Raw genomic sequence first — 12,174 nt, forward strand, 5'->3', positions numbered from 1 at the left:
CACGTCGACAAAAGTTCAGTTCTCTGTAGCCGTGGCGGGCACTTTGTGATGAACCAACGGACGGCCGGACCGACCTCTGATGTCTGATCCGCATATATTCCGGCGCCGGCGAGCTGATTGGCGTCGGAGAAGGTCGGGTTGACGGGCCGCCTCCCTGGGTCCATGACATCGGGAGATGACGTCATACGGCTACGGCTACTCTGAGCTGAAGTAATCGCCATTCCAGCCACCTTCCCGGCACCTTCCTCCCACCTTCCTCACCCCCCCGTCCCGCACTGTGCGAGCTCCGAGCCCGGCCCGCATTGCGGCTGCCTATATAAGGATTGGCCGGCGCTACCGTGCAACCTGCCCAAACCACCCCGAACCGGCAAACCCACACAGATCCTCTCCTCCTCCTCCTCCTCCTCGAGCAGCCCAGTCGATCACTGCACCTCATCTCCCCTCTCTCGGAACACCATAGCTTCAAAACCTTCCTGCTCGCGAGAAGGTGAGCGACGATCCCTGGGAGGATAGCAGCAATGGCGAAGCGGCTCCACGATGAGTACGGGCACGACGGCGACCAGCCCGACGACAAACGGATGCGCCGCCTTCCGTCCTTCTCGACGTACGCGCCCGAGCTGTCCCCTGTTCCTCTGTTCTGCTAAGGGCCATTCGGTTCTACCGTTCTAGAGCCTGACTGACACCTCCGCGTTGAATTCCAGGGTGATCCGGGAGGCCATGATGCAGAAGCACATGCAGCACCTGTTCAGGTGCATCGAGCCCCTCCTCCGCCGCGTGGTGAGCGACAGCTCCGATTCCGCACCCCCCCCCCCCCTTCCCCCAAGCCATTTCCTCGGTGATCGAGCTCGCCGCTCTTGTTCTGACTGCTCTGTTTCGTGTGATCCGTTCAGGTGCAGGAGGAGCTCCAGGCGGGGCTGATGCAGAGCCCGCGCTACATCGAGCGTTCGCCTCCGGCGACGCCGCCGGCCGAGCGGCCGGCGTGGAAGCTGGCTTTCCGGACCCCGCCGAACCTCCCGATCTTCACGGGCAGCAAGATCGAGGACGAAGCCGGGAACCCACTGGACATCGTCCTCGTGGACGCGGACACCGGCGCCTCCCCGGCGGCGCCCCCGCCGGCGCTGCGCGTCGAGCTGGTCCCGCTCGTCGGCGACTTCCCCCCCGACGGCCGCGAGGACTGGTCCCCCGAGGAGTTCCAGAAGGGCGTCATGAAGGAGCGCGAGGGCAAGCGCCCGCTCCTCACCGGCGAGGTCGCCCTCACCATGCGCGACGGGCGCGCCACGGTGTCCGAGCTCCAGTTCACGGACAACTCGTCCTGGGTGCGCTGCCGCAAGTTCCGCATCGGCGTCCGCGTCGCGCCGGGGAGCTACGACGGCTCCAGGATCCAGGAGGCCATGACGGATGCCTTCGTCGTTAGGGACCACCGCGGCGAGCTCTACCGGAAGCACTACCCTCCCCACCTCGTTGACGACGTCTGGAGGCTCGAGAAGATCGGGAAGGAAGGCGCGTTCCACCGGAAGCTCCGGCAAAACAACGTCGTCTCCGTCCAGGAGTTCGTCAGGATGCTCATGGTGAAGCCCGACGAGCTGCGCGCGGTAAGCTTCCATTTTTTCTTCAGGCGATGACCCGCAAAGCTCTCGCCGCCGTTCTGGTTCTGATGGGATGCTCTGTTCTGTGGATTCAGATTCTGGGCGAGGGCATGACCGACCGCATGTGGGAGGTGACGACGAACCACGCCAAGACCTGCGTCGACCGCGACGATAAGGTGTACGTGTACGGCACGCCGCACGGCACCATCTACGTGGACTCCGTCTTCAAGCTCGTGAGGGTCGAGATCGGCGGCGTGGAGTGGCCGCTGCAGCAGCTGAGGGGCCAAGCGGTGAGTCCCTTCATCTGCCAGCTACCCGTCGTCAGAACTCAGAACCGAACGCCAGAGCTTCCAAGATTTTTTCTTTTCTCTGACATCTAGCTCTCCCGATTTCAGCAGGTGATCGTGCAGCAGCTGATGCTGGAGGCGTACGAGAATCGCCACAGCCTGCAGGAGGCCGAAGCCTTCATGCTTCCTGGCCATGGCCACGCCGCCAACAACGTTCCGCTGCTGCAGAGTAAGTCCCTGAACAGATAATCTGTTTCTGAACCGTCTGGAGTTTGGTCGTGTGATTCCTCTGTTCTAACATCATGTGCTCGGGCAACCTGCAGATGCAGCACATGTCGCGCTGCCGGCGCCTGGGGAGGCACAGCTCTGGTACCCAAACGCCCCGGAGATCGAGTTCCCGGTCGACGACGTGGTTCCTCCCATCCCCCAACCCAACAACTTCGGCTACCAGTGGCCTGGCCAAGTGTTCCATATGACAGGTTAAGAATTGCACTGGGAAATGCCCCCAACTCAAGTGAAGATCACTTGCAACGCAAGGTTCCAAGGCTTCCAGCTATAGGATGTACATTAACCAAATACAGCTACGTGGTGTCTGTCTGTCCACGAAAGTGTGTGGTCGGTCTGTGTGTTGTCAAGTAACGGCAGGGTTTAAGGGTAGGTGAAACTTGAGCGGCCCTTCCACTGCGTCGCTGAGCATGCGCAGGCCGAGCGTCCGCCGCGAGCAGCGAGAAGAGGCGTGCAAGTGCAAAAATTCTTTGGTTTAATTCGTATCCTTTGTTGTAATGTATTTTCTCAGTTTTTCGTTCAGCCTGGTCCTAGTAGCGCCTCGGCTCTGCGATGTTTTGCTCCAAAAGAGCTGCATGTAAATGTAAAATGGCAGGGCAGCGGTTCTGGGCAGGCGAACGAGTGTGGCATGCCTGCAAGGGCTGTAGAACTTGTTGTAAACAGACAGTTCTACTTTTTTTTCTTTAAAATTTTCTGAAGTTTTTGTGTCCTGTAAACATCAAGGTCGTGATTAATAAAGGAAGGAAGCTGCCCTTTTGTACATAAACACAAGTCTTTGGGATGTCCCGGACTCCCGGTCTTGCAATATTTTGCATTGTGGTGCCATGGACATCAGGAAATGGTAGATGTATGATGCCTGAAAGGTGAGACAAACGCTTGACCTGCAGCTGCAGTGCTGCTGTGGGGTTTTCAGCGGAAAACTCCAGAAAAAAGCTTTTAGTACTCTATTGTCCTCTTGTTTCACCTATCTCCCATCTCCCTATACTCGTACCCTTTGGAGGAACCAATGGAGAAGAGTATGCAGGTGGATAACGCGTCGGAGAAGTCAAAGTCTCTAGGTATTAGATAAGTGAAAGTTTGCGCGTGAAAGATCACTAGGGGAAAAAAATTAGTTGTGTGTGGTGTATTTAGAAAAACTCTTACTACAAAAACATTCAGCTATCAGCCATGTCTCCTTCAAGGCTGGAAGCACCCAACAACTCAAACTTCTATTCCTACTAAAAAAGACTTGTACCACGCAATGCAAGTATATTTTCTTTTGAACTTATCATCTTGATGACACCATAATACCATGTAGCTCGACTACGAGGATTACCGAGCACCGACTCCGATTAGAAGGACTCCTAGCAATTGCTAGAGTCGGGCTTGTAAGGCAAGTCATAAGTCACATGCGGATTAGGTGCCCTCTTTTGCAACCCCAAAACTACATTGAAACCTAGCATCCTACAGAACTCGCCGAGATAATATGAATCCCAGCAAGATGAGGGATATTGCCTGATCCTGGAGGCGAATCACTATAAACTCTTGTGTTTTGCGTTCTACTATGCTTGCTCTTCGTCCAACACGGGATACCCCACGATCCAAATATCTACCGATCTAAACTGTCGACGCAACCTAAAAAATTAGGGGCACTTCATATCTCCCCAATGGATATCTAAACTCTTGTGTAGCACTTCATATCTCCCCAATGGATATCTTAGGGGCATATGCACCCATGTCCACCTAATTTCTCAGCTATTACAGTTCAAAATTGACAACACGCGCAACCTAAAAAATTAAGAAAAATTTAGGTGTTTTAGTGCTCCCAACCTACCATATAATTTTTTTTATAAAAAATTAGCACCTAAGCAATGCAGACACTTCATAAGGGTGCAATGGAGCCAATCCATGAGCCTGCCTGTTGTCTACATAGCATACAATATGTGCTAGCATAGGATTCTATATATGTGTAACACGTTAGGACTATGTCGTAACCGGTCATGTATTGGCCTTGTACTCTAGGTAGAGTCCTACGTGGACTCATGTCATTGTAATCTCATGAGCATCCATACGTTGAAACTAGTTGGCGTGCTAAGGGGTTAAGCCGCTCCACAAACCTTTACACAACCCACCTCCCGACCGTCGCCGTGCATCTAGAGGTTGTAATGGATTATGACTCTTATACCTCCTTCACAATCCAACAAAACTCTAAATAATATTAATTCTAAAATAATTTTACCACCCCTACTGCACCCCCAATCCAAGCCGCTGCCCCAAGCGTCCTCCGACCACAGTCTAGTGGCCTGGCAGTATCAGGGGGTGTTTGGATACGAGGTGCTAAACTTTAGTAGTAGGGTCACATCGGATATTCGGATGCTAATTAGGAGGACTAAACATGAGCTAATTACAAAACTAATTGCACAGATGGTGTCTAATTCGCAAGACGAATCTATTAAGGTTAATTAATCCAACATTAGCAAATGGTTACTGTAGCACCATATTGTCAAATCATGGACTAATTAGGCTTAACTAGAACTTTAACTAAAACTCACAATCAGACAGACTTTAAACCAAGACACTTTGAACCTAGGTTTTGATCTTGTATAACCTCATGAAAGTAAAATACATTGGTGGTTCTTAAACCTGCCCCGCTTTGTCACATATAGGTTCTAAACTCATCACCCTCCTTAATTTCATCAAATTTGTTGCACTAGTCCATCAACCCGTGCTCCCGCACGGGCTAATATTTTTAGAAGCTATTGTATTTAAAAATTATTTAGAAATTAAACTCCTAACTAATAATTAAAATTGTTTACCTACTACTCTCTTATTTTTCAATACTTCAACATAATACTTATATAGATATGTACCTATCTTTGCTTAGTTGTGATTGATTTTTAATTAATAATTACTCAATGCACTTTTTCATCCATATTCATATTTTTTCCATTTTGTATCACACCTCCAATCCTGTATCACACCTCCAATCCTCCATACATTATGTTTAGCATACAAATCAATACTTTTCATCAATTCCTCACATACATATATAAATGATCTTACTCGTCATGTGTATATACTTTAACTTAGTATTTTTATATTAACAATGACATAAATAGATAATTTAAAATCATATATTAGTTTATTTTTTGATATTTCTGTATGATGCACATGAAGATAATTATATTAAGATTTAGGTGTTTACTTTAGGTTATTTTTAATAATGACATACGTGGATAACATAGATAAAATTTTAGAATGACATTTTAAGTTATGCTTTATAATGATGTGTATTAGTAAATTGGATGAAGGTTATGGGGTTACTTTAGATTATTTTTTATAATAGCTGAGCTCGGTAATTGAAATATAGGTTTAGAGCTCATTTTTGAATATTTTCACTATCATGTGGGTAACTTTTTAGAAAATATAATAGATCAATGGCTATGATTATTATAGTTTACAAGATTGGTGTTTGATGTTTTTAATTTTTATGAGAATTTGTCTCTTTTTTCTGACTTGTCTTGTGGGAACTAATGTGGAGCCTGCAATGGAAAAAAAGAGACTACATTGCTAAAAAACTATTACCATAAGCTAGCTCTCGTTGTTAAATATTCGAACACACAATGCTTATGTAGGTATATACTTAATATCTTCATCCAATTGTGATAGATTTTAGTTAGTAATTACTCTATAATATTTTCATCCACATTTATAATCTTTAAGTTTTCACTTTGCATCGCAGGTATGTGCTTGAATTTGTTTAATGAACCTTATGTTTGAGATACAATTTTAGCATAGAAATCTATATTCTCATCATTTTATATCCTTATAAATGGTGATACATATCATGCGCATAGACCTTAATTATTATATCGTATACCAATAGTGAAAGATATAGATGATTTAGAATCATATATTGCTGTATATTTTTAATTAAGGTTATTTGATTCAAATGTAGAGTTACCTCATGTTATTTTTAATAATGACAGGTGTGGTTAATATAGATGCAAATTTAAGGGGTTATTTTAAGTTTTTTAAGTAATAGTGGTAGGCAATTCAATTGCAAATTAGGGGGTTATTTTAAATATTGTTAATAATGGCATAAGTGGGTAAATTTTGATAAAGATTAGAGGGTTACTTTAGTTTATTTTATATAATGGCAGAGGTGGGTAATTTATATATAGATTTAGGGGTTACTTTAGGCTATTTTCATAATGACATAGGTGGGTAATTTTTTAGAAAACATAATAGATCCAATAGCCATGATGATTTAAATATATCGATTGATGGTCGGATGTTTTGCTTTTTTGTGAGAATTTCTAGGATTTCTCGAGTGTCCACGTAGGAATCCTAGGTGGCTTCACCTGGAAGCTTCAAAAGGAGCCTCCAATTAATAATAGTAAGATAGATTCGTCTTGCAAATTAGACTCCATCTATGCAATTAGTTTTGTAATTAGACTATATTTAATACTCCTAATTAGTATACAAACATCCGATGTGATAGATGCTAAAGTTTACAACAGTAAGCAGCCAGAGCCACCGTCCCACCGCACTCCAATCCAATTGTTTGATTAACCTGCTCTCCGATTAGCATATGCACTCCGATTTGTTCAAGATGTACAGGCTATATCGCACGTACACTCCGACTATCAGTTGAACAACCGCTACCAAATCAATCTCCTCAAGTTTCTAGGGTACTACTAGCTCCTTGGCCATCTCTTGTACCTTTCACTGTTCCAGAGGATGTCCTTTACAAGAATACACAGACAAACATGGCGCCATACAAAAAGAATAAACAGACAAACATACCGCCATTTCTCCGGATCATCCTTGGTCATTTGTACGCAAACTCTAGTTATGCCTTCCAAATTACTGTGTGCCGTTCGCCCAACCCCCAAGCACGAGCGCACAAGATGCCGTTGGCCTGTTGCCAACCAAAGTATCATCAATCGGCGTACTATGCAGTGTTTGGATCCTGATCTAAAGTTTAGTCTATGTCACATTGAATATTTGGAGGTTAATTAGGAGAACTAAATATGAGTTAATTATAAAACTAATTACACAGATGGAGTCTAAACAGCGAAATGAATCTATTAAGCTTAATTAATTCATCATTAACAAATGGTTACTGTAGAAGCATATTGTCAAATCATGAACTAATTAGGCTTAATAGATTCGTCTCGTCGTTTAGCCTCCATTTGTGTAATGAGTTTTTGTAAATAGTCTATGTTTAATACTCCTAATTAATATCTAAACATTCGATGTAACAGGATCTAAAATTTAGCCCGGGGATCCAAACACCCCCTGTATATAATGCGATAGCGGACTCAAAGCTTTTGCTGAGCCTGGGCAGATGCTGCAATCTGCAGATAAGGTGTGTTCTCTGCCCTTGCTAAATGCCTTCGACAAGATCACGACGCAGTGCACTTCCGTTCAGGCGTTCACTGGAGCCCGGTCAGGTGCCCAGGTCGCCGGGCCCTGGGAAGGTACAAAGAAGCAGTACATTACCATCGGCATTTGTCAGGCAGGACCGTTCCAAATGCGTCGCGGCAGCATGCACCGAGCAAGCACACCGGCACACCTGTACGTTCACGAGGCAACTGACAGCGAGAGAGGCGAGATATTCATGTTGTCCTCACCGGAAAAGGATCAGGGACAGCGAGAGAGGCGAGAGATTGGCATCATCAGGCGTCGGATTGACAGAGACAGATGTGCATACTGAGAGACAACACCCGGGCTAGCTGAGCAGCAGGGCGTGCTGGGCAAGCAACCAAGCAAGCAGGGGCGGCTGCTGCGTATGGTCTACGTGGACAAGATTAAACTATGCTTTTATGTTTTTTTTAAAAAAAACATGCTTCTTGTGTTTGATCAACAATCTGCGACGTACGGCGATCATCTAATTCTGAAGTTGTTCAGTTGACAAAAATCTCCCATACATAAAGAAATACTAATTGCGATGAAAAGATGTATGAGAAACTTTTTAACCGTTTATTATTTTCTTAAAAATAGTCAAAATTTTCTTGGCAATTACCACGGACTGATCAGATGAAACGAGAAACCGATCCAAGGATCGGACTCGCTGGAAAACTATTTCTGGACTTGTTGCGCGGCAGGAGCTAAGACATTGCGGTCATCAATTACATCATCCCAGTCTCAGTTGCCCGGCGCGCGCGGCCCGGACTTTTCCTAGTTCAAGTCACGGTTTGCAATTAGGCATGTGCCTGGCCATCTGGTCGCGTGACGCACTCACGCTGTCACGCAGCCGGTTGATGCGTTTCGTTATTCGGAGACGACTCGAATAATCAGATGCACGTACGGATTGGAGTCCACGGCTCGCTAGCTAACCTTTTTGCATTGGTCGGTCGTCCACTTGGGACTTGTCGGGCACAAGTGATTAAAGACGGGAGCAATCGTGGAAATCTTGAACCATCGAGGCCGGCCGAATCCAAGAGAGCCGATAGATGGAGCCATCACACGAAGTACCACCGGGAGAGCATGGAACCGGCGGACGACGCAGCTGCGTTTCTATTTTTCACCACGAATTTTAACCGCGCGCGGCAGCTAGCTTCTGGCGGCGTGACTCGAGGCAGGTGAAGTCGTGTGGAGACGAACGTTCATGTTCCCTCCAAACTCCCAACTTTGATACTATGCAAAAAGAAGATTCCCCATTATATCAAACTTGCGGTACATGTATGGAGTACTAAATGTAGACGAAATTAAAAACTAATTGCACAGTTTTGTTGTACTTTGCGAGACGAATCTTTTGAACCTAATTAGTCAATATTTGGATAATAATTCACAAATACAAACGAAACGCTACAGTTGCGCATTTATAGTAAAATGTCAATTTTACCACTCCTAAATTGGGAACTAAATAGGGCGTGGACGGGCGTACCAATTGCCAATCATATTCGACATGGTTCTGCTCATGTCCCTGTCACGACAAATCTTCGTGCGCTCGTCAGCCCCTCTCCGCGTGTAGACTTGAGACCCCGGGGTTCTCTGAATCCTGATGCGTCCAAGGCCGTGTTCTTTAGCACGATCAAACCGAGTAGAGGATCGAGCAATCGAAAACAAAACCAAAAGAAGATCCAGTTTTGGTGGCCAGTTAGCACGCTGTGCCAAAGTTTGTTTGTTTCAGTGTGAGCAGAGCAGACGGGGACACGATGAGGTGCTTTGGTCGACTCGTAAATTCACCCGGCTCGGGAATATACCGTCGGTACCATCCGACCACAAGGAGTAGAGAGAGACGTCGCCGTCGTTGCGCGGCACAAAACCGCGTTGAATTTTGCAGCATCTCGTTTGATTTGTCCACTGATACATGCAGGCAGGCATATCCGCTTCCCTGTCTGATAAGTCTCTCTTTTCAACAGTCCTCAGCAGTTAGTTTCATCACGCCTCACCGGACAGTCATTACTCGTTAATTACTGAGCGTGCTGAGTCATTTCTGGACATGGAACTGTCAAAAGCATTCGTTTTAGGGGTGTTTGGATACCTTTAATCTGGACTAAAATTCATGTCACATCGAATATTCGAAGGCTAATTAGAAGGATCAAACATGAGCTAATTCTAAAACTAATTACATAGATGGAGGCTAATTCCCGAGACGAATCTATTAAGCCTAATTAATTCATCATTAGCACATGTTTACTGTAGCACTACATTGTCAAATTATGAACTAATTAGGCTTAATAGATTCGTCTCGCAAATTAGCCTCCATCTGTGCAATTATTTTTGTAATTAGTCTATGTTTAATCTTACTATTACTAATTGGAGGCTCCTTTTGAAGCCTCCAGGTGAGGCCACTTAGGATTCCTAGGTGGACACTCTATAAAAAAGAGAAATCCTAGAAATTGTCATAAAAAAGCAAAACATTCGACCATCAATCTATAGATTCAAATCATCATAGCCATTAGATCTATTATGTTTTCTAAAAAATTACCCACACGTGCCATTATGAAAATAGCCTAAACTAACCCCCTAAATCTATATATAAATTACCCACCTCTGCCATTATATAAAATAAACTAAAGTAACCCTAATCTTAATCAAAATTACGCACTTATGCCATTATAAAAAATATTTAAAATAACCTCCTAATTTGCAACTGAATTGTCTACCACTATTACTTAAAAAAACTTAAAGTAATATCTTAAATTTGCATCTATATTACCCACACATGCTATTATAAAAAATAATATGAGGTAACCCTACATAATATACAACAATATATGATTCTAAATTGTTTATATCTTGCACTATTGGTATATAATATAATAATTAAGGTCTATACGCATGATGTGTGTCACCATTTATAATTAAAGATATAAAGTGACGGGAATATAGATTTCTATGCTAAATTGAATGTCAAACCTAGGGTTCATTAAATAAATTCAAGCGCACAAAAGTTAAAGATTATAAATGTGGATGAAAATATTATAGAGTAATTACTAACTTAAATCTATCACAATTGGATGAAGATATTAAGTATATATCTACATAAGTATTGTATTCGAATATTTAACAAATGAGAGGTAGCTTATAGTAACGATTTTGTAGCAATCTAGTCTTATTTTTTTTCCACTGGAGACTGTTGGGCATGCTCCCAGGCCCACGAGTAGGCCTTAGACGGCCCACTAAGGGACGTTCGGACAAGATCAGAACAAGGATAGGCGTATCCTTCTCGGACTAGTCTTGTATGTTTATGGAAAACTACTCGGGCCAATACCGAGTAGAACTCTGTAATAGTACCCGACTAGGACTCAGACTTGTAACCCTGCCCTCCCGGGTATATAAGGCCGGGCAGGGACCCCCCTCAAACACATCTCTCAAGATCAGAACATACATCAATACAAACCAACACACAGGACGTAGGGTATTATGCGATCTAGCGGTCCGAATCTATCTAAATCGTGTTCCTTGCGTCACCATTGATTCCTTGATTCTCGACGACCCTTACCGCATAAAAGACCACCTAGGGTACCCCTAGGCGGGTTGCCGGTCTAAAACTCCGCATTAGTTCCCACGAGACAAGATAGAAAAAATAGAGAAATTCTCATAAAAATTAAAAACATCAAACACCAATCCTGTAAACTCTAATAATCATAGCCATTGATCTATTATATTTTCTAAAAAGTTACCCCACCACTGTCATTGTTAAAATATTCAAAAATGAGCTCTAAACCTATATCTAAATTACCAAGCTCAACTATTATAAAACCTCATAATTTTCATCCAATTTACTAATACACATCATTATAAAGCATAACTTAAAATGTCATTCTAAAATTCTATCTATACTCCCCACGTATGTCGTTATTAAAAATAACCTAAAGTAAACACATAAATATTAATCTAATTATCTTCATGTGCGTCATACAGAAATATCAAAAAGTAAACTAATATAATATATGATTCTAATTACCTGCTTTTGTCATTGTTAATATAAAAATACTAAGTTAAAGTATATGCACATGATGAGTGCCATCATTTAGACCATTTATACATACATGTGTGGAATTGATGAAAAATATTGATTTGTATGCTAAAAATAATGTATGGAGGATTGGAGGTGTGATACAAAATGGAAAAAAGTATGAATATGGATGAAAAAGTGCATAGAGTAATTATTATTTAAAAATCAATCACAACTGGACAAAGATAGGTACATACCTATATAAGTATTATGTTGAAGAATTGGAAAAATAAGAGAGTAGTAGGTAAACAATTTTGATTATTAGCTAAGAGTTTAATTTCTAAATAATTTTCAAATACAATAGCTTCTAAAAATATTAGCTCGTGCGGGAGCACGGGTTGATGGACTAGTACTTCTAATTAGTATGTAAACATTCGATGTGACGGGAATTTTAGAAGTTCCTGACCTCAGAAGAAAAGACGCTGTCAAGCTTGCTTTGCAAAGAAAACAGTAGCTAGACTTTGATTACCCGTGCATGCAATGCAAGACCTGATGACCAAATACCTGTTTTTAAGTCTGACTGTCCGGTGCATAACGTAGCCTGGTAATCTGGTATTACTAG

General features: G+C 43.4%; 1 protein-coding gene across 2 annotated transcripts; it reads left to right on the top strand.

Annotated features, from left to right (window-relative positions):
• Nucleotides 1-358: 358 nt before the first annotated feature.
• LOC101780010 (calmodulin-binding protein 60 B) lies at nucleotides 359-2,924 on the top strand. 2 transcript variants are annotated; one of them, XM_004967977.2, is made up of 6 exons: nucleotides 359-604; nucleotides 702-777; nucleotides 891-1,592; nucleotides 1,682-1,876; nucleotides 1,982-2,102; nucleotides 2,197-2,924. In XM_004967977.2, the coding sequence occupies exons 1-6, from the start codon at nucleotides 519-521 to the stop codon at nucleotides 2,355-2,357; spliced, it is 1,341 nt and encodes a 446-aa protein (XP_004968034.1). In that variant the 5' UTR covers nucleotides 359-518; the 3' UTR covers nucleotides 2,358-2,924. The 2 variants fall into 2 exon arrangements, with proteins under 2 accessions (XP_004968034.1, XP_004968035.1); XM_004967978.2 differs by having other exon boundaries at nucleotides 1,985-2,102.
• The last annotated feature ends 9,250 nt before the right edge of the window (nucleotides 2,925-12,174 follow it).

The sequence above is a fragment of the Setaria italica genome, chromosome V (assembly GCF_000263155.2).
Source record: "Setaria italica strain Yugu1 chromosome V, Setaria_italica_v2.0, whole genome shotgun sequence".
In the NCBI taxonomy this organism is placed as follows: Eukaryota; Viridiplantae; Streptophyta; class Magnoliopsida; order Poales; family Poaceae; genus Setaria; species Setaria italica.

What these genes read in the sequence shown, in the direction of transcription:
- LOC101780010 (XM_004967977.2), top strand. Translation starts at nt 519, where the DNA reads ATGGCGAAGCGGCTCCACGATGAGTACGGGCACGACGGCGACCAGCCC. An exon ending in CGCCTTCCGTCCTTCTCGAC is followed by an intron (nt 605 to 701) that starts GTACGCGCCCGA and finishes GTTGAATTCCAG; the next exon opens with GGTGATCCGGGAGGCCATGA. An exon ending in AGCCCGACGAGCTGCGCGCG is followed by an intron (nt 1,593 to 1,681) that starts GTAAGCTTCCAT and finishes CTGTGGATTCAG; the next exon opens with ATTCTGGGCGAGGGCATGAC.